The sequence below is a fragment of the Paracoccidioides lutzii genome (genome assembly GCF_000150705.2).
Source record: "Paracoccidioides lutzii Pb01 unplaced genomic scaffold supercont2.5, whole genome shotgun sequence".
Classification (NCBI taxonomy): Eukaryota; Fungi; Ascomycota; class Eurotiomycetes; order Onygenales; family Ajellomycetaceae; genus Paracoccidioides; species Paracoccidioides lutzii.
This window is the reverse complement of record NW_015440951.1, coordinates 127,593-152,088: the sequence shown is the minus strand read 5'-3', so window position 1 is coordinate 152,088 and position 24,496 is coordinate 127,593. Positions and strand designations below refer to the sequence as shown.

At 43.7% G+C, this 24,496-nt stretch overlaps 7 protein-coding genes across 7 annotated transcripts; 3 read left to right on the top strand and 4 right to left on the bottom strand.

The window, feature by feature from the left end:
• Window positions 1–62: 62 nt before the first annotated feature.
• PAAG_11449 (hypothetical protein) lies at window positions 63–1,178 on the top strand (the record flags this gene model as incomplete). The annotated part of the gene is made up of 1 exon (XM_015847099.1): window positions 63–1,178. The coding sequence occupies one exon, from the start codon at window positions 63–65 to the stop codon at window positions 1,176–1,178; it is 1,116 nt and encodes a 371-aa protein (XP_015703231.1).
• A 595-nt stretch (window positions 1,179–1,773) lies between these two features.
• PAAG_02220 (eukaryotic translation initiation factor 5) lies at window positions 1,774–3,310 on the bottom strand (the record flags this gene model as incomplete). The annotated part of the gene is made up of 4 exons (XM_002795468.2): window positions 1,774–2,055; window positions 2,127–2,980; window positions 3,074–3,206; window positions 3,284–3,310. The coding sequence occupies 4 exons, from the start codon at window positions 3,308–3,310 to the stop codon at window positions 1,774–1,776; spliced, it is 1,296 nt and encodes a 431-aa protein (XP_002795514.1).
• A 1,518-nt stretch (window positions 3,311–4,828) lies between these two features.
• PAAG_02219 (thiamine-phosphate pyrophosphorylase) lies at window positions 4,829–7,033 on the top strand (the record flags this gene model as incomplete). The annotated part of the gene is made up of 7 exons (XM_002795467.2): window positions 4,829–4,922; window positions 4,991–5,167; window positions 5,238–5,373; window positions 5,471–5,884; window positions 5,941–6,317; window positions 6,510–6,610; window positions 6,710–7,033. 7 exons carry the CDS (start codon window positions 4,829–4,831, stop codon window positions 7,031–7,033), a joined length of 1,623 nt encoding a protein of 540 aa, XP_002795513.1.
• A 1,023-nt stretch (window positions 7,034–8,056) lies between these two features.
• PAAG_02218 (hypothetical protein) lies at window positions 8,057–8,317 on the bottom strand (the record flags this gene model as incomplete). The annotated part of the gene is made up of 1 exon (XM_002795466.1): window positions 8,057–8,317. The coding sequence occupies one exon, from the start codon at window positions 8,315–8,317 to the stop codon at window positions 8,057–8,059; it is 261 nt and encodes an 86-aa protein (XP_002795512.1).
• Window positions 8,318–8,616: 299 nt separating this feature from the next.
• PAAG_02217 (isochorismatase domain-containing protein) lies at window positions 8,617–9,696 on the bottom strand (the record flags this gene model as incomplete). Its single annotated transcript, XM_015844575.1, has 4 exons — window positions 8,617–9,139; window positions 9,245–9,298; window positions 9,467–9,482; window positions 9,546–9,696. The coding sequence occupies 4 exons, from the start codon at window positions 9,694–9,696 to the stop codon at window positions 8,617–8,619; spliced, it is 744 nt and encodes a 247-aa protein (XP_015701623.1).
• A 1,567-nt stretch (window positions 9,697–11,263) lies between these two features.
• Window positions 11,264–11,633, top strand: PAAG_02216 (hypothetical protein; the record flags this gene model as incomplete). The annotated part of the gene is made up of 2 exons (XM_015844574.1): window positions 11,264–11,378; window positions 11,476–11,633. 2 exons carry the CDS (start codon window positions 11,264–11,266, stop codon window positions 11,631–11,633), a joined length of 273 nt encoding a protein of 90 aa, XP_015701622.1.
• An 895-nt stretch (window positions 11,634–12,528) lies between these two features.
• PAAG_02215 (voltage-gated chloride channel (ClcA)) lies at window positions 12,529–15,756 on the bottom strand (the record flags this gene model as incomplete). Its single annotated transcript, XM_015844573.1, has 5 exons — window positions 12,529–12,696; window positions 12,810–13,205; window positions 13,274–14,050; window positions 14,107–14,155; window positions 14,312–15,756. The coding sequence occupies 5 exons, from the start codon at window positions 15,754–15,756 to the stop codon at window positions 12,529–12,531; spliced, it is 2,835 nt and encodes a 944-aa protein (XP_015701621.1).
• Between the last annotated feature and the right edge of the window lie 8,740 nt (window positions 15,757–24,496).

Sequence of the window (24,496 nt, the reverse complement as noted above, 5' to 3'; positions counted from 1 at the left end):
CCACTGAAGAAGAAAAGCCACTGAGCAGTTCTCACAAATTACTCTTAGACATAGCCAAATCTATGCCGCCCCATTTGTCCTCGCCGTCGCCATTTTTAAGGCGTTCGTTACTATCCATTCTAACTCGGGCGTTACCTGTTCTTTCTCATGACGAAAACTCCTTCTTGCCCTTGATCAACGACCTCTGGCCATCCATTAGCGCACGCATCAACCTCTCACCAAATTTCCTCTCCGATTCCACGTCGCTTACAACAACGAATACTGCCCCCAAACCAACCCGAAACAGCCCAACCAGCATCGACGAATCCGGCATACAGGAAGAAACTTTTGTAACTGTCGCAGCTTGTTCTGCAATAGGTGCTATTTGCGAAGGAGCCGGCGACTTCATGTCATCCCGTATTGAACATGAATACCCGCTTTGGCAGAAACTCTACCTCCGGTCCTGGGAGCAAGTGCGGCATGATTCAGAGAAGGCCGCAGAGCGCCAGCAGCTGCGAATACGGCAGCAGGAGCTCCTCGGTTCTCGCACCGGGCCAGAGCTAGGATTAATAACACTTGGCAATGGTAATAGTTCTATTGATGGCAAACTTGCCGTATCCACCGCCGTGGCCCCAACACTGAAGTCCAATCCACCGCCGCAGCCACCACCATTACCAAACAAGAAATTATTTACCCCCCATCACTCCCTATTCCAGGCTTTAACAAATCTTTTCACAACTATGCTCTCCCACGTCCGTCTGCCTGACGATATCAGTGATGATATCTGCGAGTGTCTCGGTACAGCAGTCTCGTTCTACAAGCCCGATTACTACTTCACAGGTGCATGGCGTGAACATATGGGGTTAGATGAGAAGAAAAAGACGGAGAAGTGGGCACAAGAAGAGTCAAGGGGAGAAATTGATAGAGCCATTCGAACAATGGATGCGTGGAATGCCGATTTAACTTGGTTTATTTTCACGAAGAGGAGGAGGGGTAGAGGTGATGGTGGTGCGAGGGATGGTGCTACTGACAAACTTCGGAGGGCCGAACGGAATGTAGAGAAGAGGATTGGCGAGATGTTACGGAGATGCAATCCTAGGCCAAAGGAACATATTCAGATAGAGTTGCTTTGGACGGGAAGGGGAATAGGAAAGGGAAATGGCTCATGGCCGTTGGCGAAACTAGTTGATTTAGTTTGATAGGGTGTTAAAATCTGCGACGAAATACAGGAAACCAGTCATGCCGTTTACGTAACAATATCATGCACAAAGACACTTTGGATACTTCTGAAGCCATGGGCCATCTACATACTCTACTTACCATGATTCCTTTACTTGCTATGGGATTGTCTATGATTCACCCGGGCAAACAGCATACACCTGGACAGAAGGATAATAGTAAAACAGTCAAACTGCAACCTAGAAATGGTAATTTGATTCCTGCAATCATAAGGGGTATACTTATGACAAACGAATGTATGAAATTGAGTTGAACAATTTTAACACCACCAGAACATTCTCATCCAAACTGAGTTTCAAAAACAATTAAGCGAGTTGAGCGCGAATGTATAAGATTAAATGCTTAATCCGCAGTCCGGATGGCACAGAAGATTTGGCCAATAAACCGGTGCATCGGAGAGCAAATTAGGCATGCCGACATCAAATATATAAAATAGGGCAGAAAAATAGAAAATCAAATCAAACTGGGAATGGAGTGGCAACATGTGATAATAAGAAACTTATTAAGGAGCGTCACTTTTGTGTGACCAGGAAGGTCACACTTCAAACTATCATTCTATTCCTCATCCCCATCGTCATCATCATCACTCTCAGCAGTCTCGAGCCATTGCAGGAATTTTTCAGCAGCCTTCCGAACCTTTCTGCTGGTGGAGATGTCGACGTACTTCTTGCTGGCCTTCGATCCCCAGGCTTTAAGAACTTCCTCAGAAATGAGATCCTCCTGGTAATAGGCGAGCAGGATGGCTGGGACCATTGGGATAAGGTTGGGGCGTTCAATTCCAACCAAACGCTCAGTACCTCCAAGGAAAGCTTTCTCATGGCGCTCAGAAGTGATCATCTAAAGGAACCATATTAGTATTATGTCCGCAGTCAAGTTAAAATAATTTATTTAAACGGATGTTACAGTACCTTCTTGAGCATAGCAGCCCTAGGTGGGATTTGCTTAACAATCTTGTCGTCAAACATGGTTTGAGCCAAGACGGCGAGGGTCTTATGCTTTGTTTCAATGCCAAGCTCCTTAGCTTTTTTATAGATATCAATGTCACTAACGCCCGAGACACCCTCCTCACAAGCCTCTGCAGAGCTGATGATCCAGCTGCCCAGATGGTCGTATGCAGTAGCCGCTCCATGGTCGCCCTCACCGTCTTCATCATTGTCGTCGAAGACGAGCGAGCGTTTCAGCTCGTCGGGGAGCTCCTGTGCACGAGCTTTGACAGCTTCAGCAGACACATCAACTGCCCAGTCATTGTCGTCGATTTCATTTGTCTGCTCAATTTCATTGGCTTCTGCATTGATGCGGCGAGTAAGTTCATCGTCGCTGTGGGCATCGAGAGCTTCGTCACCATTTTCCTCTGCCCCCTCGGAGTTGCTATCAACGGGACTACCATTTGGTTCTCCGTTGGCATCTCCGTTTGCCTCTCCGTCTGTCTTACCCTTCTTTTCCCTGCGAGCCTTCTTGGTTGACTTGTCCTTCTTACCCTTCTTTGGCTGGTTCTTCAAAATGAAGGTGCTTAGCTTTTGACGAAGATCAACATCAGATCTTTCACCACAGGCTTTGCAATCGAGAATGATCCGGGTGTCCTTAACAACGACTTCGGTTTCTGGGTTCTTGCATTTTTTGCACAGCACAAATTTGGTGATGAACCCATCAAGGTAGTCTTGAAGCTTATGGGCATCGTGAGCTCCGTTAATAATCCAGCGATCATCAGTTGGTTTAGCGTTTGCTTGAGCCCCAAGTTCAAATCCGAAGTACTTGATCAGGTCTATTCCCAAGAGTTAGCATTACATTGGACTTGGCATGCTTCTAGCTCTGCTATTAGCTGGATAAAAAGAGACGAAAAATATAGAGTACTTACAGGCAGGTGGGCGACCCAAGGACTGAGCGACGTTGTTGAGATTAACAACGACCGTTTTGATTCCATTGCCTTTGCCTTCGATCTTAGCCTGGAGACGTTCCATCTTGTAACGATAAAACGGATCGGGGTTGTCCTATTATACCAAAGTAAGAAAAAGTCTAATACAACAGGGACCTAGAGTATGAACAAAAGGTACAGCGCAAAGCTTACCCGACGGATGTTGACAGTGGCAGCCATGGTGAGAGTAAGAAAGACAAGATCTTCAAAAGACTATATATGCGGGCAATAAAGGGCGAAACACGAGGAGAGCCTGAGAGAATGGCATGCGATTGCTACAAGACATGCGATGCGTATCACAAATGTATCCGTGAATATCTGGGGGCGTATAAGGAAAGAGAAAAAGTTCCCTTTCTATCGGTCGATGGAGGGATCAATCGGAGATGTGGCTCAGGCGAAGTGAATCTCAACCACACGATCTAGAATGGTAACTACAAGGTTTTCGCACGGGGCGAAAAGGTTGCAGCTTGAGCGGCAAGTGGTGTTCGAAAGCGTTGACGTAGGGCGAATACATAGACAGGTGCTCTATCCAGCTTCGTGGCAGAATGCTTGCGTAGAGAGACCTGGGGGGGAAAAGTGGGCTGGCCTGACACAACGGGATATCCCAGCAGAAAGTACGAAATAGTGAAGCTTTGGGGGCAGCACCGAATAGATGGAGTTCGAGGCAGTTAACTCAGTTACGAGATAAAACAATCTAGATGGGCTGAGGTGAGGTATTAACAGCGAAGATGTTAGATGGGAAAAGAAGATAGAGAGATGAAACTTTGGAAGGGGAAAAAAAAAAAAAAGACTATTAAAGAGTGGAAGGCGGTGGCCAAATCGGGCTATCCGGGATGCGGCAAATCGATTTCTTCATTCCTGGGCTTGCTGACTAACCCCATGTGGGTAGTCGCATCACGTGTAAAATCATGTGATGTCACTCCACCTGAAGAGGAAATTTTGAACGTCGAGAGAAAGTCGTTGATAAGACATGGAGAAGTTGAGGAAGACGATGAAAATGAGGTGAACAAGGCCCTCTTTTCCTCTCTCACTCTCTCTTAAATCCCCTTTGCTGCAAGTTGACATAATTACGTATATGGGGCTGTGGCATATTCCATTTTTACGAAATCTACGATCAGATAGTTAACTACATCTCCTTCCGCCTCCGAAACTTTCGAACTTCACGAATTGAAAGATCCAAAAGCATATCCCTTATTTGATAAAACCTCAAGGTACAACAACATAGTTCTGGGTTCCTTGAAGTGACATTCCTCTCTTTGATGCGTATGAAATCTTCATATCTGGTTGATATACTTCCTTAATGATTTTCTGTTGTCAATATACCCAGCAAATTTTGTCATTGATGGAACCTGCTCAGTAATAGAATTCCATATAAATTGTATTTTCTTCGTTCTAAGTTTCAACCTTGAACTTGGCTCTATGTAAAAAGTCTCAGATATGTGGAAATAGATATACATTCTTTAGTTTTCTGGCTGCTTCACTATACTTGGTTTTCAGCAGATGTGTGGTTGCTACGATAGCCAGGAATTTACTAATATGCCTAAACACAACAGGAACACCAACAAATACTATCCTTTGGACTCAAGCTGTTTCTTTTCATCCCCCCCTGCCCTCAATTTTAGCATATTATTCGCTATCACAAGTAAAAAAATTTCGTCACTACAACAGAGCGCGCAGTCTTGCCCACCAAACAGAGCTATGGACCTATCCGTATACTTGGTGACGGACTCTACTCCTGCCATCCTAGGAGACAGAGATTTGTGTGAAATTGTTCGAGATGCCATCGAAGGGGGTAAGACGGAGCGTAGAGCTGAGTGCCACATTCATATGCTACCTTACTAATTTTGATGTGATGTCCAGGGGTTACGGTTGTTCAGTATAGGGACAAGCATAGTGACACCGGTGTTTTAATTGAAACGGCGAAGAAGCTCCATGAAATTACGAAAGCGTATAATGTTCCTCTAATCATTAATGACCGAGTTGATGTCGCCTTGGCTGTTAGGGCTGAAGGAGTCCATCTTGGGCAAGATGACATGAGTTAGTTGCACTGTTGTAGACCCCAGAAGGTGTGGATAGCAGACCAATCTTATAATAACCCTTGTTTTAGAGATACCAGAAGCAAAAAAATTGCTACCCCCAAATGCGTATATCGGTGCAACTGTTTGTTCGAACGAGGAAGCGTTTCGGGCGGTGGAAGATGGTGCAGACTACCTTGGGATTGGCACCGTATTTGCAACTCCCACGTAAGCCATATGCGCCTGTGGGCCCCCTGCCTCCCTATCAACATTTAGCAACTTATAGATCTACGAATTATGGCTCGTGAAATTGACTGTGATGAAGAAAAACCGATACCAAGGCCATTATCGGGACCGCTGGCACAAAGGAAATCTTAGCATTTCTCTCTACAATGCCCAGGAAAGTTGGAACCGTTGCTATTGGAGGTATCAACCTGTCCAACGTCCAACGCGTTATCTACCAATCACAAGCACCACTCAAGAGCCTCGATGGTGCTGCGATTGTCAGCGCAATTATGGCAGCAGAAAATCCGAAAGAAGCTGCAGCAGCGTTTAGCAGGCTAGTCAAAGAAACTCCTGCTTCAGCTACCTTCCCTGCCGCTCCGCGGGAAAATGAAGTTGCTATGTTATTAGATGAAGTACCGAATATTATTCGTGCCGTGGCTCTTAAACGACCGCTGTGCCACAACATGATCAACTTCGTTGTGGCTAACTTTGCTGCAAACGTTGCTATTGCAATGTAAGATCCCATCTATTATTACTACCATGCTAAGATTAACCTTATTTTACATGTAGTGGTGCATCCCCAATTATGTCCGGGTATGGTCCCGAAGCAAGTGATCTAGCTAAAAACGGGGGTTCCTTATTGATAAACATGGGAACTCTAAACAATGAAGCCATCGATCATTACATACAGGCGCTACGGGCATATAATGCAGAAGGAAACCCCGTTGTGTTTGACCCAGTCGGGGCTGGTGCTTCTGATATTCGCCGCAGGGCCGTGAAACAGCTGCTCGCTGGTGGATACTTTGACGTTATAAAAGGCAATGAATCCGAGCTGATTCAAGTTTACGGTAAAACCACTTGGCGTCAGGTTGGTGTTGATAGTGGGCCAAGTATTTTGAGCCGCAGAGAAAAAGCGAAACTTGTCAGGGATCTTGCTAGACGTGAGAGTAAGCTACATTTTTCAACTCACCCTTTTTCGATGACACTACACTTTTTGTACCCCGAATCACACAAAGAAGGCAACAACTACGTCACCTTTATATTATGTATTTCTTCATCTCCCCTATCACCAATATTACACTTCTCATGTTGCCATCAGTGGGATTCGAAAATATAATAATAACATTTCATTCCCTCAGGAAACGTCGTCCTTCTCACTGGTAGGGTCGACTACCTCAGCGACGGCGAACGCGTTCTCGCCATCGGAAATGGCCACGAGCTCCTCGGCCACATTACAGGTGTAAGGCCTCAAATATCTGTTCACCGCTGACCTTTCCCTCTCCTGAAGCCACCTACCGTCCTGCAGCAGACACTAACGAAACCTTCTCCAATTCTCCAGACCGGCTGTATAATCGGTACAATGGCTGCCTCTTTTCTCGCCGTGCACAGAAATGACAAGCTGCTCGCTGTGTTGTCCAGTCTCCTCCTGCTCGAGATTGCAGGTGAGCGAGCTGCCGCGAAGGATGGCATTAACGGTCCCGGTACGTTCCTGCCCGCGTTGATCGACGAATTGTTTGCGTTGAAGAATTGGGCCGTCGAGTGGAAAACCAGTGGCAGTGCCGGCATTGACGTTGATGCTGGATCAATGAACGGCAACGCTGCTGCTGCTACGGACGAAAATATTTTTAGGAGGGCGGCGAAGGTGCATCTTATGCAGTTGTAGGCCTGGGGTCAAATGTTGTCTGTCGTTCGAGTTTCCGCATGTTTGTCGTCCACTTTTGGGTCGATGGATGGTTCTCTGTTTGTGTTTGACATGATACATTATACCTGTCCCTACTTGCTGTTATATAAATTTCTTGAATGTCGATCCAGTAGCTTTAAACCTCCCCTGCGATATTGCTTCGAACCAACCAAATTTTCTTCGCCCTTATTCCATACCATGGCACTCCGACAGGAGCCAATCTGCCCAGAGAAACCCTACTGTTGTTTCTCAGTCATTGTGTCGATTCTTCCCCAGTTCGTGAGGACGCAAGAACCTAGAGACCCTGTTCGCCGATTCTCCAGCAATATACAGTCCCATTTCCAAATACCTACGGGATCCCTCAAAATTCACGTCATTCGGACCCCTATTCTTCCTCCCGCGGGCATAATTCTCTCCCTCTCCTTAGTGAAAAGACCTCGAGTTTATTTCCACTTTCCTGCTTCATCGTGACTTCGCTTGGAATGTGATTTAGATGTCGACGAAGGCGTGTGGATGTGGTATGGTATTGTGAGATGCGGTGATGTGTTAAGCTCTTTTTCGATATTTCCGGGGCTGCAACCATGAAGAAAACGCCATCGTCTTTCCTCTTGTTTGCCTCACAAGCGTTTTGGTTTTTGTTTCTTTTTGCAAGTCCGTGGGATATTATCAGTGGAGAAATCGGGCACCTAGAACAGGGGCAACAGCAACGTGTTTGGAAGCACGCTGGAAAGAATGTGCAGCAGAGGGATGCTCGAGGAAGAGGTCGATAGGATTATTGATGGGCCCGTACAGGAGTGTTGATTCTCCTATCTCCTTCCCTCATCCTCTCTGCCCATCCTAGGTATGACTTGGCCATCATTTCTTTAGGAACCTTTGTTTCTTAGCTTTTTGCCATCATCCCTGTTCTTCCCCTTTCTCATATTTGCTCCCCTTGTTCCTGGCCTGCTCTGAAGATGTGGAGGCGGTACCCCGCCTGTATACTCTGCTTTACTGGTGCTAGCTGCTTCAATTTCCTTGTGGACACCTTGGCTGGCCATGGTCCAGTCTCTTTACCTTGTCTTGTCCGCGCCGAGTTCGTGCCTTTCTGACTCCTTCGGCGGCCTGCTCAGTCTGCCAGAGGAGACGAGGATGCTGTAAACGGCTTTGTAAATCTGTTTGTTTCGCTCGATGGGAATTTGTTTTCACCGTCCCATCCCGATTTACCGCCTTTGGCTCTTGAGCCTTTTTCCTCACCTCTTCCCGCTCCTGCCTCACCTTGTTGCCCATTTTGGGGCCTGAAGAATCCTTCGCCACAATTTGTCGGAAGGAAAGGAACTACACGATTGCTGATTTTTGTTCGACTATGGCACCGATCAATTAATCAGAACCCGGTTATGTTGTTTGATTAAAAAGGAAAGGTAGTTTTTAGTTTTTTTTTTTTTATAATAGTTTCCTTCTTTCGACAGACAAATACAAAACGAGCTTGTTTTAAAATACTTCATAGACAAAAGGAAAAAAAAACTACACCAGACGCCAATGAAGTCATGCAACCACTCCATCCATTCCATTCCAGCTCCAAATCACCTTCAAATCTTACTCCCACAAAACACCCCCAACGCCTTTTTCGTATCCTCCCCAGTCTCCTTCACCAACCCACTGATCTGCTTAAAAACACTATGATTCGAATCCCCCATAATCTCAAACAACACACTCTCACTGGTGCTTACTACGGCACCCGCATCTGCCAACCGCGCCAGCGCAATCCCTCTTTCCTCTGGGTTAATACTGCTCACCGCATCAGCAACAACGTACACCTTATGGCCCAGCGCCAGCAGGTCCAGCGTTGTCTGCGTGACGCAGACGTGCGACTCGATGCCGACAATGATCACGTCCAGTCGTTGCCGTGGAAGGGAGGCTTTCAGTTCAGGTGTTACCATGGAAAAAAGGGTTTTGTCGAGATCAACGCGGACGTTGGGATTCGTGGATGGGTCGAGATAGGGCGATAATTCGGAGACGGTGTTCCCGAGACGTGCGCGGTTTTGGGTGGTGATATAGACGGGGACGTTGAGGAGTTTGGAAGCCTTGAGGAGTTTGATGGTTGTCATGATTCTGATTGGTGTATCGTGTTAGCTATTTCTATTCTATTTTTGTGGGGGATTTTGTAGGGTGTGTTTTTTGTTTGTTGGTGGTTAAGGGTGGGGTCGGAAAACTGACAACTTTGGGTACTCGAAGATAACCGGACGGAATTTCTCCTGGATATCGCAGATACTAAAGTCATAAATTGACTCTTGTCAGCTCTTTCCCAACTCAGTTTATCCCGGCGACTGGTGAAGAAGCTGTATCGCTATAGCAGATCATTCACTGCGCTCCAGGAAGAATCATCCTTCCTGAAAGCCATGAAACCGGGAGAATAACAGAAAGGGAGCAGCAACATACAAGATTGCCGGATTCCCTAACTCATGTAATAACCCGTTAGCAACTACATATCCAAGGAAAGAAAGGGAACAAGACTCACGTATCCTCTCTGCCTTTGGATTAACGCCAGCCACAGTTCCTGACATTCTTGCGGGGACGAGGGGGCTTGTGGGCGGACGTCGTACAGCACGGAGTGAGGCGTAGGAGGATGCTAGGAATCGTGGCGACAAGCGCAGGGTGCTCGTTGGCATTGGGAGGTAGTGGGACGAGATGTGTCAATAATAAGTAATGGATGGTTTCAGAACCTCAGCAGTTGGACTGTTTAAATAGATCGGAGCTAGCATTGGTTGCCGCGGGTGCGGGTAACTATTACATTGGATTAAATATTTAGCTGACGTTCTGCTGATGCGGAGTAATTAATAACCGGCCGGGTTGCTCATGAATTAAGATCAGGAAATGCGCCACCCAAGGCAAACCCTATTAACATCCTTCGTCGCTGTTCTAAGCGGCCTTACACTCATGGAAGATGGACGTTTTCTTATTGAATGCAAAACTGTTTTCTGTTTAAATACAAATACTCTTTTGTCAGCCTTGATCAGAGTGTATATTTTACAAAGTGGGAATAAAAACATTAGCAACACCTTCTCAAGGATGGAGTAGATTGACTTGCTAGACGTAGAAAATATTTTAGCAACTGAGCTAGGTCAAGTGTCACTCATGTCTTAAAATAAATTGTGCTTGTGGTGGGCGGTTTCTAATATTTGTTTTAATTATATCGGACTTTCTTTTTACATCCTTCATAGTAGCGGGGGAAGCACGGTTATTGGTTGGCAGCTAATCAGTTAAGCTTAAATATTATTAACCGCTATAGACGCCATAGCCCTAGGTCATTCCTTGGGGTAAAACTAGTTAACTCCGCATTTGTTCTCACTCTATTCTCATTGCGGACACTTCTTGAGATATACTGTTGTAAAATAGAATTTAACGGTCTAATTACTCTTTGGCTATTGTCCTCAGTCATGGCCAAACCAACCTTGTTTACTGTCACACAGTTAAACAGTGAAAAATCTCTTCAACTCTTTCCTGAGTAAAATGGACATTTTGAGATAGAAATGTATAACGCTGTACAACAACTTTTGTGCTGGCATATACTGCTAAGAGGATGCAAAATGCCATCCATACTCCCTCAGGACGACAGCAATGCCTAATGTAGCCGATATTTCTAAGAATATCCCTGTTTGCAGTCTTTGGCCCTGTCACGCCAATTGGCACCTGTCATTTATCCTGTGTTAGGAATTGGAGTTAACAATTTAATTATCATCAGCATCTCAATTCCTGTTATTGATCAGTATTGAAAAATTCAGATTAAACTTTCACATTAAATCTGCAAATGAAAGAACATGATAGAAAGAAATCAATCAACAGACAACTCAGAATTTAATACTTATTGAACTCAGAACTTGTTTTCAGATACAAATTTTCATCGTTTATCTTTAGCATCTCTTTGTGAAATTGTTGCTCAAGCTTCATTCAATAATGAATGCAGATGTTTCCCTGGTGATGCTTGCTGGTTGTCAAATGATACATGGAACAAATTCAATGGGTCCCATCAACGGCTTACTGGCAGCCTCCATTCCCCAATGCGCGCCCTGCTAACTACCTGCCCAACCACAATTCCACGGAATACGACAACCTGCGCCAACAGGGGGAGTTTCCAGAGGGGCAGCACGTTTGATCAACTAGATGTCAATCCAAACCATGCATCATCCGGTAAACCAAACTAGGACTAAAAAAAACACCCAATAGGTATGAATCTTCATGGCCCCATTCTTCGCCAACGGCACCTGCGACCCCTTCTTCACCCAGTCTCTAAACTATGCACGCTGGGAAATTACATCACCCTTGCTGTCAATGTCAGCATGCCAGACCACATGTGAGTTACAACCATCCCCCGTTCTCCCTCCTATAGTTTCCTCGACGATTTCTCTTGTTGTTTCAATATCATATATTTTTTCCTGCGGGAAATATAGTAGGATACTTTATCCCGTTTAGCCAGCCCGATCCATACCACCCCAACTTCCAACGCGCCTTTTATGGCGGCGCCAATTATCCCTCACTGATTCGTATTAAGGCAAAATATGATCCCCAAGACGTTCTCTATGGTGGACGGATGGCAGCTGGGCCCTAGAAATGGATGCAGCGGGAGGATGGACGGCTGTGCCGTAATGCGCATGAATAAAGTGAGCTAATGACTCCTCTGGTGAACTGATATGTCAACATACTATTTACAGTGTAAGTGGGGGCTGGAGAACGGATTTTCTTCGGTCTTGTTTTCTTCCTGGATGGTTAAACAAACCAGCAGCAGCCAGTGGAGATATGACTTCAAAATACCAAAACAAGAGGGAAAGAAAGATCCGATGGAGGGATAATTAATAGAGGAGCAAGCAAATGCGTCTCTGGAAGGATAAAGGCCAAGAAGGTGACAAATCTGCTCGGTATGCGGAGATCGGAACATCCATTAAACCTTCCAACGAAAGAAAAATGGAAATATAGAAAGAAAAGACAATGTAACACCTTCAACTATGGCAAGGAGCCATAGGAATCCACAAACGCCTGTGAAATGCGTAAATTTGAGGATTAGAAAGGGGAGACACGGGCTAAAAGTGTAGGAGATTTGTACTATCCAATGAAAAGAAAACTGAAGCTAATGATATAGACATGAATATATATATGCGAATCCAGCTTCGACCAAATAATATGCAACAGAGACTCTCTCATAGATAAAAGAAACGTAGATGGGAGGGGGAGGGGGGACGGCAGTGACGCGAGAACGGACAAGATGAAGTAACCAAAGTGTGGAGGAATAAAACCAATATGATATCCCTGACAAATAATCCATAAGAAAATCCAAAGAGAAGAGGAGAGAAGAAACAACAAGAGAAGCGAGGAAATATGCAAAAATAGGCAGATCTATCACCAGAAGTCTTTATGAAAATAAGGGGAAAAAGGAATGAAAATCTATGAATCGAGTTCACACCTAAATTTCACTTTTCACTTTTTTCAATTATGAACTCAAACCTTTTTCATTTGCGAATCTTTTCTTGCTCTTTCATAAACTTCACAAAGGACTTCTTATGCACCAGCCCAGCAAACTGTCCGTCGCGCAGGACGCACATGTACCGTAGTCCCAACTTGACAAAGCATTGATACACAAGGCTGATAGGCGAGTGGATATCCAATGAGACAGGCGCCTAAAAAGTAATCATTTATCTGTATTTAGTAAAGCAGCAGCAAAGACATAAACACGGCTTCCAATATATATATATATATCAAAGCAACGGAGCAAAGGAAAACAAATAGTTACCGGATCAATATACGGCGTAAAATCCGCTAGCCCGTTCGAATGCTCGTCCTGTACATCCGAACCAGCCCACCCGCCATACGACGCATCAATACACATCAGACACATCGCCTCCTTTTCATTTTCAAGCCTATCGAGAGCGAATCCAAGTTCTGGAGCCGGGATTAGGCCGACTAGGATATTTTTGCGGAGTATGGGTAGACCACCGTCCAGCTCGCCAGCCATGAGGAGGACGTCGAGTTTCTCGCGCAATTCTGTGGCGGGGACCAAGGGGGAGTTGGAGATGTCGATTACGCGGTTTTTGCGGACGCGCGGAACGATTTCGACGAGTTCGATGTCGGAGGTGGGGTGGAGTTTGTTATCTAGGAATGGGTAGGAGTTCATATCCGTGAGGAGATCCTGGGATGGTGTTTGTTAACGGTGTGGAACGAAGTGAGTGATTGTTTTTCCACCAGAATGATACGTACATAGATGCTTAGCGGTTCCATTGCGTCCGCGGTCCATTTGGCGCAGAGGATTGCAAGGGAAAAGGGAAGGACGTGGTCGAGACTGCCTGTCAATTCGAACAGGATTACGACCAGCGTGACGGAGAGGCGTGTGACGCCGCACATTGTTGAGCCAGCGGCGATAAGGGCGTAGACACCTGGATTTACGCAGGAGAAGGCATCAGGGGAACTGGGGCAGCTTCCAAAGAGGAAAGAGTCCGGGAAATGGACGACGAAGTACTGTGCAATGTGGCCGACGATTCTGCCCAGAAGACCGCCAACGACCATTGACGGTACGTAGATTCCCGCGGGCACTTTGATGCCGAATGTTACAATGGTTAGGAGACTCTTGATGACGAAGGCAACGACGAGGTAGCGGATCACTTCGGGGATCTGGTCAGCTGGAGGGCATAGGCCAGTTCTCGACTGGGATGAGCCGCACGGACTGGCTAGCTCAAAGAGAAGCTCAGAGACGGGTAACTTCGTATAGCGATTCCAGAAGCTAACTAGACCCGTTATCAGGGAGACCAGGACGACCTCCAATAGTGGCCAGCGCTTGATTACTGGGATTCGACGAAATGACTGGGCCCAGATTTTCGAGGCTTTAATGAACAGAGCACCTGCAGCACCTCCAAGAACTCCTAGGAGGGTAAATATGAGAAGCTCGAAGACCTGCCAGTCTGACTCGTAGCGAACTTCAAATAAGACGATTTTACCGGTGCCATATGGATTCAAGAATTTCAGGGAGAGCGCGGCGGCCTTGGATATGTCAGTTATAGATCAAGGAAAGGTCGGAAACTGGGGTGGAGGCTTACAATGCAGCAGAAGAATGTTCGAAAGAGGGTTTTGGGGGGGAAATAATAGCTGGATTTTATACTGTCAGTCCAACATCTCTTGCCAGCAACGTTTTCCATCTGAATAAAAAAAAAAAATAATAATAATAATAATAATAATAATAATAATAATAATAATAATAAAAAAAAAAAAAAAAAAAAAAAAAAAAGGAAAAGATTAACTTACCTGACTTCTTCCAGACTGAACAAGACACCTCCAATAGGAGCGCCGAAGGCAACACCAACACCGCCGGCAGCACTAGCACTCAGCACCTCCCGTCGTTTGCCATCATTGTAGTGATACTTTGAAAAAATACGACAGGAGATATTTCCAATGCAAGCTGCGATATGAACATAAGGCCCTTCCTTTCCAACACTCAATCCCGACGCAACAGCCAAAACCAGTGCCAACGTCTTAACGACCAGCGTTTTAAAACCAAGATATCCATGAAGCACGAACCCACTAAGAATCACTTTCACTTCTGCAACCCCACTTCCAGCAGCAGAGAAGTAAACCATAGGCGGAGCAACGTCCTTCCTCGGCGGCGACTGGCCAGAAGAACTACCACTTTTCCGATCCGTAATTGGTGACTTGCTAGGCGTATCGTTAACCTGCGCACCCAGATCTTCATCCAACGTCGACAACGAAACAGACGATGGCACAACCGTCTTCGTAAGCATCGTGAGCACACAAGCAAGCGCAGCAAGCAGCACAGCCCAAAAGACAAAAGCTATAAAATCAACCCACTGCCTATCAATCGACGACGAAGACGCTCCATTCAATATCTCCGCCCACGACAGCCACGCCTCACACTCTCGCTCCTCCGACCCTTCCACCAGACAACACCGCTTCTTGCTGAAGAACCAGTTCCCCACACAAAAACCCTCCTTAACATCAAACATCGCAGTCTCTGTAACATCGACAAAATACGCCACGCACGCCGTTATTATCCCAATCACCGCGACAAGAATCCACCCCTGCGCCCCATCCAACCACGCCAGTATCCGCCCGCGAATATCCCTGCGGCTCCGCAAGTTTCGCAGCCGTATGCCATCCGCAATGCTATCGTGTACCCAGTCCGTAGACGTAAACTGGTCATACCAGACTCTATCATCCAAAAATGATGCGCCATCACCACCACTACCATGCTTGGACGCTTTGTACGAGTAGACCCCTCCGCCGCGTGCGCCTGTGTCCGTCCGCGACCACTCAGCAGGCTGCCCACCGCCCAACTTGACAGCCTGCGAGTTGGCGCGGCTGTGGTTCCTGGGTATGCGCAGGCTGCCAGTCGTGCTGTGGTGTCTGTGGAAATTGGGCGAGCGGGGACTGCATGTGGGCAGGATGTTTGTGTTGGGGATACTTGTGTATGCCCTGTTGCCGTCGTCGCTGGCGCCTAGTAGGCTTGTTCGCTCGTCCATGACAGCAGGGGTAGCGACATCTGTGAGATGGTGGGGAAGGCAGGAGCGGATATCCGGCTCTGAGAAGCGGGTGGATTGGCCCCGGCGCCTGGTTGGGGAAGGGGGTGAGGTTACGGTTAGTCGCGGGTTGTCTTTAAAGGAGTCGCTGCAGTCGGAGTCGCATGGTGCTGCAGCTGTGATGGTGGAATTGGAGAGAGAGAGAGGAGAGGCCATTGTATATGTATGTGTGTATGTATTTTAGCAGTATTTAGCAGTTCTGAGGTGTAATGTAAACATGAACACACGCCCCACACACACCACACCACATACACACGCGCGCGCACCCCCGGCCAAGGCACGCACTCCTTTTGAAAACTTAAGATTGTTCCTTATATAGGGCCAGTCAGCGCAGGCTGCAGGCAGAAGGGTAAGGAAGACAGACAAGGTAAAGGGGGGTAAAGGGCAGATCAAGGGTGTCAAGTCAGGTGGAGATAGGCAAGGTGGATTTCTCTTGTCGTGGATGTCAGGCGACATGAAGCACTTGGTTTAGGGGGCAATCCTTCTCTCTTTTGTCAACTACTCAACTACTCACCAAGCAGCGTCCGCAAGATCATAAGCTCGAAAGGGCAGAGCGCCTCTCTTGCCAAGCCCTCCCAAGCACAATATACCAAGTTCTTAAGATGTCATCCAGAATCACGGACGGAGGAGCTAGATGAAGATGTACGTTACAAGTAAAAATCGCATGTACGTCGACTGGCAGGGAGCGAGGAAGGAAGGAAGACAGACTGTAAGCAGTGGTGAGGGAGAGGGCGGAGCGGGAAGAGATGTAGATTTTAAGTAGATGATGGTGTGTCAAACCCTTCGAGGCAAACGGGGAGATAACGCAGAGATAACGCAGCGTCAGGCTTCCCAGGTTTGTCGTTCGTCGTTTGGAGAAGAAACGGTTCTGTACTAGCGGCGGCACCCCCGGAGTGTTTGGGCCTGTTTGAAACAGCTCGAGAATGTGGGGTTGGGCGTTCGGCGGTGTTCAGTCAACGTTATTTCCTTCAACACAACCCCAGGGTGAAGAGAGATGCGATGCAGGAATAACGAGATGCCGGGTTGGGGGTTCTGATCAGGTGCCAATAGCCAAGAAGGGGAGGATCTATAGAGTTCTCATTATGCAAGCATCCGGATATGCTAATCCGACAGTGCCTGTCCAGAGCTGGGAAATGGTTGGTCTATGGCCAAAAAGCACAACCAAGCGGAGGGGAAAAGGGGGAAGAAAGGGGGTCCACCGGTGGTTGGGTTGTGAGTGGGCTGCAACATTCCCAGGTGGTCAACAGGTTTAATCCCATCGTTCTCCTGCTTGGACCGGAGTCGAAGAACAAACAAAACTCGACATTTGGCAGGTTCGTTTGGCTCGGCTCAGCCCAATCACAGCTTCCGAATTCAATTTCCCGTCTCGGGGCAGGGCCAATTGGCCACAAGTTTACTACTAACTATTAACTAACTAACTATAACTAGTTAGTTAACTAACGTAATTCCACACCGAGTCGGCCACCACACTGAGTTGGCCACCAAATTTCTCCACCTACTAATTTAACTGCTCATTCAATTCAACGTGTAGTTATGCCACCAAAATGCAAGAAAAAGTCTTCAAATTCAGTTGAGCAAGAGGGGAGGATTGAACTCATGATAAAATCTATTCAAAATGATGAAAAGCTCTTAATTTGTGAAGCTGAAAAGCTATATAATGTGTCTAGGTCTACTTTTCAAGATCACTTCAAGCATTGGCCCTCACAGGTGAATTTATGTGCAAACTCTCACAAATTATCTGCTGCTGAAGAGAATAGCCTAGTTGAATGAGTGCTGGACCAAGCTAAATGAGAATTTCCCCCTCAGCTGGTATTTGTTGAAGATATTACTAATTATCTTCTTATCTTACAGAATTCTACTGTCTTTACTACCTTCCTCTCTCAGGTCAGCAAGAATTGGATTTCAAGGCTAATTAAACATTGTATAGAGCTTTGAAGCCACTATTTCAGATACTGTAATCATGATTAAGCTAAGTGTGAAGATCAGCAGGTTATAAAGAATTGATTTAATATCTTAGAAGATATAATTACTGAGTATGAGATTATGTCAAAGAATATATACAACTTTAATGAGACTGACTTTGCTATGGGGCTCTGTATCACTATTAAGGTCATTACTAGTAGTGAGTATTATGACAGAGCAAAGCTCCTACAGTCTGAAAACTATGAATAAGTGACTATAATTGAATCAGTCAATATGTTAAGATGAGCTTTACTTCTCTATCTTATTCTCAAAGGTCAGAACTTGTTGAAAGGTTAGTTTGAAGGCCTTCCAGAGGGCTGGAGACTAGATGTCAGTTTAAATGACTGAATTACTGATGAAATAGACTTGAGATGACTTCAACAGATGTTTATTTCAGCAACAAATTCTTACAGAGTTGACAGATTTATCTTTCTTATTCTGAACAAGTATAGTAGTCATCTTACTTCAGAATTTAATCAAATCTGCAAGGATAATACTATAATATGTCTTTGTATGTCATCTCATTCCTCTCACCTTCTGCAGTCACTAGATATAGGTGATTTTTCAGTTTTAAAGTAAGTGTACAGAGATCTAGTTCAGCAGTGAATGTGACTTGAATTTAATGTCATTCAGAAGGCAGATTTTTTAGATATCTATTCTACAGCATGCACTACAGCCTTTAAATCTCAGACTATTCAAAATGACTTCAAGACAACTGAGATAGTGCTTTTTCAGTCTGACTACATTCTTCAACAACTGAATATTCAACTATAAACTTCTACCTCTTCATACAGCAGCTCTAGCAATTCAACTATATCCTGGATGTTTCAAACACTTAGTAATCCCCAGCAATTATATTGACAGATAAATAAGATCAAGTACTTAGTGAAAAGTCAGCCTCAAGACTTTGTGAAAGATTTTGATCAAATTATCAAGACCTGTGAATATAAGATGGTCAGTGCTACAATTATAAAGAAGCAATACCAGAATATATTCAACATCAATAAGATAGAGAAGCAAAAGTACAAGAGATCTAGGCACTGAATTGAGCAGGAAGTAGAAGGTTTAACTAGTGAAGAAGTTCAAAGTCTTCTAGTAGACTCTATAGAGTCTGCAGAGTCTATTGAACAGCCAGTTATTCAATTTCTCAAGCCTCAGTGAATTTGCTAGCTGACTCAGTGTGGTGGCTGACCCGGTGTGAAATTATGTTAGTTAGTTGTATGTGTGTGTGTGTGTGTGTGTTTTTATTTAACACCCAGTTAGTCCATGTGCCTTATGAGCACGTGATCTAGTAGAGTCTGCATCAAACTATAGGGTGGGTAGAGCTGTGTCTGTAGATGACTATCTATCTAGTAGCTATCTTACAAATGAGACAAAAAGGTTGTGTATTACTGCATCAGCAGAGCCCATGAGTCAGTTGCCATAGAGCAAAGGTTTTGAGAGGTTTTAGATTTGTGGGAGAGAGGTAGAGAAGACAGATAGAGAGGAAGGCAAGAAAGAAAAGAAGAGAGAGAAAAGAGAGGAAGAAGAAGAAGTTGATGAGAAGAACAGAAGCAAGATAGAGAAGAGAATGATCTGTGAAATCTGATCTGAAGATATGTGACAGTGCATTGAACAGATATTCTGATAGAAGACTGTTTCTCTTAGTCAATTATTGAATTCTAGAGTCTCACATGAGATTGTCAGTGTCTCACAAAGATTGTAGATAGATCAGTGTCACTTTGCTGCTTTTCTTGCAAGAGTGCAATAGTAGAAATGTTCAGAGATTTTGCTATGATCACATCAACAGTAGCACTCTGCATCTTCATGCTTAAAATGACTGTGATAGGCTGCAAAGTCTCCATGATCTGATCAGACAGCATAGAGCTTTCCTAATGTGAAGTGTGAAAGTTTTACCTCTGTTGAAGCTCTCTTTAGTGAGATCTCCAGCTTCATATAGTGTTTGAACTGATTTTTGGCCCAGTAGTTCTCAAAGACCTGTGTGATTTGTTTCATAGTGTGCTGCTTTATATAAACTAGAGTGTCTATGCTGTCAGGTTGAGATATCATGCTTGCACTTGCTGTCTGTGCTGCAGCTGCTTTGACTTCAAGATCTGCCTTTTCATTACTATAAGAGGTTGAACCTCTAGATTTGCTCTGGCTCGCTGACTCAGCCTAGCCATCATTCGCACGTGCGCACGTGATCATGCTACATGAGCTTGCTTAAGCTCAAGTTCTCATCTCATTCTTTTCTTCTCTTTCTCAAGCAATTCATTCTTGTTATATAGGAGGACTAGCCTCTAGTTCTTAGAGCTTAACTCTTTACATTACAAATTGCTTCACTCCTTTCATTGATAGGCTACTGAAAGTCTTAATCCTGTATCATGAAGCTCAGCAAACATGCTAACATATAATAGACTATTGAGAGTCTTAAATTCTGCATCATGAAGTTCAGTGATAGCACTGATATATGAATAGACTGGATTAGCAATCATGTTAACAAATGAATGAGCAACATTGAAAACATCTAGTCAAATGAGATAAAGCAGTAGACTTGTATAATAAATGAATCAACACAAAGCAATAAGCAGAGACACTCTCAGCAGCTTTGAATAACAATGAATGATCTTTCTCCAACAGCAGAAACAGGTCCAGTATGAGAACAGGGATTTAATAGCAGCTCAGCAAGCTGAAATAGCTAATCTATGACAAGCTTTAAATATCTCAACATCAATCCTCTCTCAATCAAATCTGCAATCACTCATTGCAGTCAGAAGATCAAAGACCAAGCTACTGGACTGTGAGAAGTATGATGATTCTAATCTGAAGCACTACCCTCAGTGAGAGCTAAAGCTTCAATCAAAACTTAAGATTGATGGGAAAGCTTTAAGTAATAATGAGGAATGTACTTGGTATGTGTACTCAAGACTGAAAAGAATGACAGCAGCTTGAGTTTACCTCTGAGTTGAGAATAATAAGAACAAGATTAACTTCACAGTAGAGAGCTTACTGAAGCAGACACACATGCTCTTTAGTGATTCTGCACAACAGGAAAAGACTATGCAAAAGCTTAATAATCTATGACAGAGTAGAAGAGCTCTCTTTGACTTTCTACCTGAATTTAATCAGCTACTGCTGAAAGCTGATGGTCACAGATAGAATGATCACATTAAAAAGAAGTATTTGAAATCTGCTCTAAGCATGAAGCTAAGAAAAGGCATGGTGAGTATAAGAGAATCATCTCTCTATGAGAATTACTGCAGAGAGCTTAGATTAGTTGATCATCAACTCTCTGAGCTTAAGACTTTAAAGCAGTAGTCTAAACATTGCAAGGGCAGATCTTTCTCAGATCATATGACATCTAATTCACACTCTCTACTTCATCATGCTGTTTTTGATTAATGAAACCAGTCTCAAGCTTTCACTGATGATTTGATGAATCTCTCTCCTGGTGCTGTGACCTCAAGTACTCATCACATCAAATTGATAAATCAGACAGAGGTTAATCAATGAAGAGAGCAAGGTCTGTACCTGAGATGTGAAGCTGAAGATCATATGATTAAGAGCTGCCTGTTCAAACCTCCCAGACGCCCTGCCACTCTCATGATAGCTAAGATGATCCCTGAGCTAGTACTGGATGATGATAATGTAGATATGAATGAGCATTTGAGAAAAGAGTAGCTCCAACTAAAAGATACTGGAAGGAGTGAAATAAGAAGCTTATGAGAAAGCAATAAAGAAGATTTAAATCTAAGATGATATTCAAACCCTTCACTGTCAATGCTTTAGTAGATAATGCCTTTTCAACTAGAGCAATGATAGACAGTGAATGTAATGTCTATGATCTTATTTCTCAATTCTATGTTAACAAGCATAAGCTCCTGTGCATTGAAATTCTCCCTGTTAAAATGACTGGCTTTGAAGACTTCATGGAACTCTCTATGAGCATAGTGACTGGCATTCAAATTGATATAAGCAGTCATGTAACTGAACAGGCCTTTCTCTACATAGTGAATGGGTTACATGGTCATGATATGTATCTAGATGACCCCTGACTGACTCAGCAAAAGGTGACCATGATCCCTCATCAAAGAATTGTGAGATTTGAAGAGAGTGACATGAAGATAAAGTCTAGTTCAAATGCAAAAGCTGATGTGATTCTCATCTCTGCTGTAAGCTTCTCTAGGCTTGCAAGCACTCAAGAGAAATGAAACATTGAGATCTTTACTGTCAGTTTGACTGACATTTAAAAGGCTCTAGAAGTGAAATTAAAGATTGACCCTAGAGAAAAGCTGCCTGAATATTATCATAAGTTTTTGGACATATTTGATAAGGAAGCTACCAACACTCTACCCCCACTTCATGGCCCAGGTAGAGATCATAGGATTGAACTGATTAAAAAGGCTGATGGTAGCACAGAACAACCCCCTTGGGGCTTATTATATAATATATTTTGAGAGGAACTACTGGCTTTGTGAAAGACTCTTACAGATTATCTAGATAAGAATTTTATTAAAGTGAGCAACTCTTCTATGACCATCTCTGTACTATTCATGAAGAAGTCTAAGGGTGAGCTAAGATTCTGTGTGGACTATCAAGCTCTTAACAAAATCATCTGAAAGAATTGATATCCTCTATCATTAATCAGTGAGACTCTACAGTGAATTGGACAGGCTAAATGATTCACTAAGCTGGACATTATTGCAGCTTTTCACAAGATTCAAATCACAGAAGATGATGAGTGGATGACAGTCTTTAGAATCAAATACAGACTATTTGAGTGACTGATTACACTCTTTGATTTGGCCAATGCTCTGAGCACATTTCAAAAATATATCAACTGAGTATTACATAGATATATGAATGACTTCTGCTCAGCCTATTTAGATGACATCTTAATATTTTCCTCAATAAGCTTACAGGAGCATCATGAGCATGTACAAAAGATGCTTATATGTCTACAGAAAGCAGGCCTGCAGGCAGACATCAGAAAGAGTGAGTTCAAGGTGAACAGCACAAAATATCTTGAATTCATCATTGAAGTGAGCAAGGATATATGAATAGATCTAGAGAAGATTAAAGCTGTTTTGAAATGGACAACATCTACTACTCTTAAAGATGTATGAGGATTTTTATGCTTTGCCAATTTCTATAGATGATTTATCAAAGATTTCTCAAAGATTATAATCTCACTAATGATTCTTATATGCAAGAATATTCCTTTTTTAGGAATGAGCAAGACTGAGGAAGCTTTTAAGTGTCTAAAATCAATGTTTATCTCTGCTCTAATCCTGCTTCAATTTGACCCTAACCATGAGACTATATTGGAAACAGACTTCTCAGGTTATGTCTCAGGAGGAGTGCTGCTACAATATGATGAGCAGAGCATTCTACACTCATGTGCCTTCTTCTCTTGCAAGCATTCACCTGCGGAATGCAACTATGAGATTCATGATAAGAAGTTATTAGCAATAATTGAGTGTTTAAAAAAATGAGACACTGAGCTACAAAGTGTAAAGGAATTCAAGATTCTCACAGATTATAAGAATCTAGAATACTTCATGACTACATACAGACTAAATGAAAGACAGTTATGTTGAATGGATATTCTCTATCAATTCAACTTCAGAATTGATTACTGGTCAGAGAAGTTGAATGCTGAATCAGATGCTCTATCACAAAGAGAGCAGAATATGTCACAGGGTGCTGATGATGAGAGAATCAAGCAGAGGCAAGCTCAACTACTTAAGTTTAATGTACTGACACCTGGAATGGAATCAATAGTGACTACTGTTAGTGTAGAACCTGAGATGTCTCTTCAAGCTCAGTGAAATGAGGCTCACAAAAATGACAAGATTCTGCAGTGTCTGAAGCAAACTCTTCATGAGGGAAGATTCAGATTTTCTTCTGAACTCAGCATTAAGACCTCTGTCTCTGAGTGCTCTTTAAATGAGAACAAGGAGCTTCTCTTTTGAGATTGTAAGTAGGTGCCAGACTTCAAACCTCTTCAAACCAGGTTAGTGCATGAGACTCATGACTCATCTCTTACTGGCCATCCCAGGTGAGAGCAAATAGCAGGAGTTCTAAGACATGAGTTCTACTGGTCAGGCTATGCCACTGATGTGAGAAGAATGATCAGAAACTGTCATCTTTACAGATCAAACACTGCATGAAGAGATTGATGTCAAGGACTGCTTAAGCCTCTCCTCATTCCTGAACACATGTGGCAGGAGCTTTTCATGAACTTTATCATGGACTTACCAAGCTCTAAAGAATATACAAATATCATGATTATAACAGACAGACTGATCAAGGGAGTTATATTAAAAGCAGTTAAGAAAACTGATGTGAAGACAGTGACTAGAGTATTCCTTTACAACATCATCTCTCAACATGGCATTTCTAAAGCAGTAGTGTCAGATTGAGGGTCAGCTTTCATAAGCATATTTTGAACTTAGATGTGTGAGAAATTAAACATTAAGAGATAACTCTTCATAGTCTATCACTCAGAGACTGATGAAGCTACAGAGTGAATGAATCAGACTCTGAAAATCTATCTATACAAGTACATTAGCTTTCAACAAAATGACTGGCATGAATGACTCCCTCTAGCAGAGCTGGCCATCAATAATAGAGATGCTGCCTCAACAGACATGAGCTCATTCTTTTTAATACATCTTTTCCATATCTCCTTCATTGATATAGCTGATGCATCTCTCATTGAAACATCATATAATCTCATTGAGATAGCAGATGATTATATGAGAAAGACCTGTGAAGTGTTGAAGTGAGCTCAAGTAAAAGTAGTGAATGCTCAGCAATCTCAAGAGAAATATGTAAATAGATGAAGAGACTCAGCTTCAAGCTTTTAACCTGAAGATAAAATCTGATTGAGCTTAGAGAACATGAGAACTAATCACCTGTGCAAGAAGCTGAATGTGAAATACAATTAATA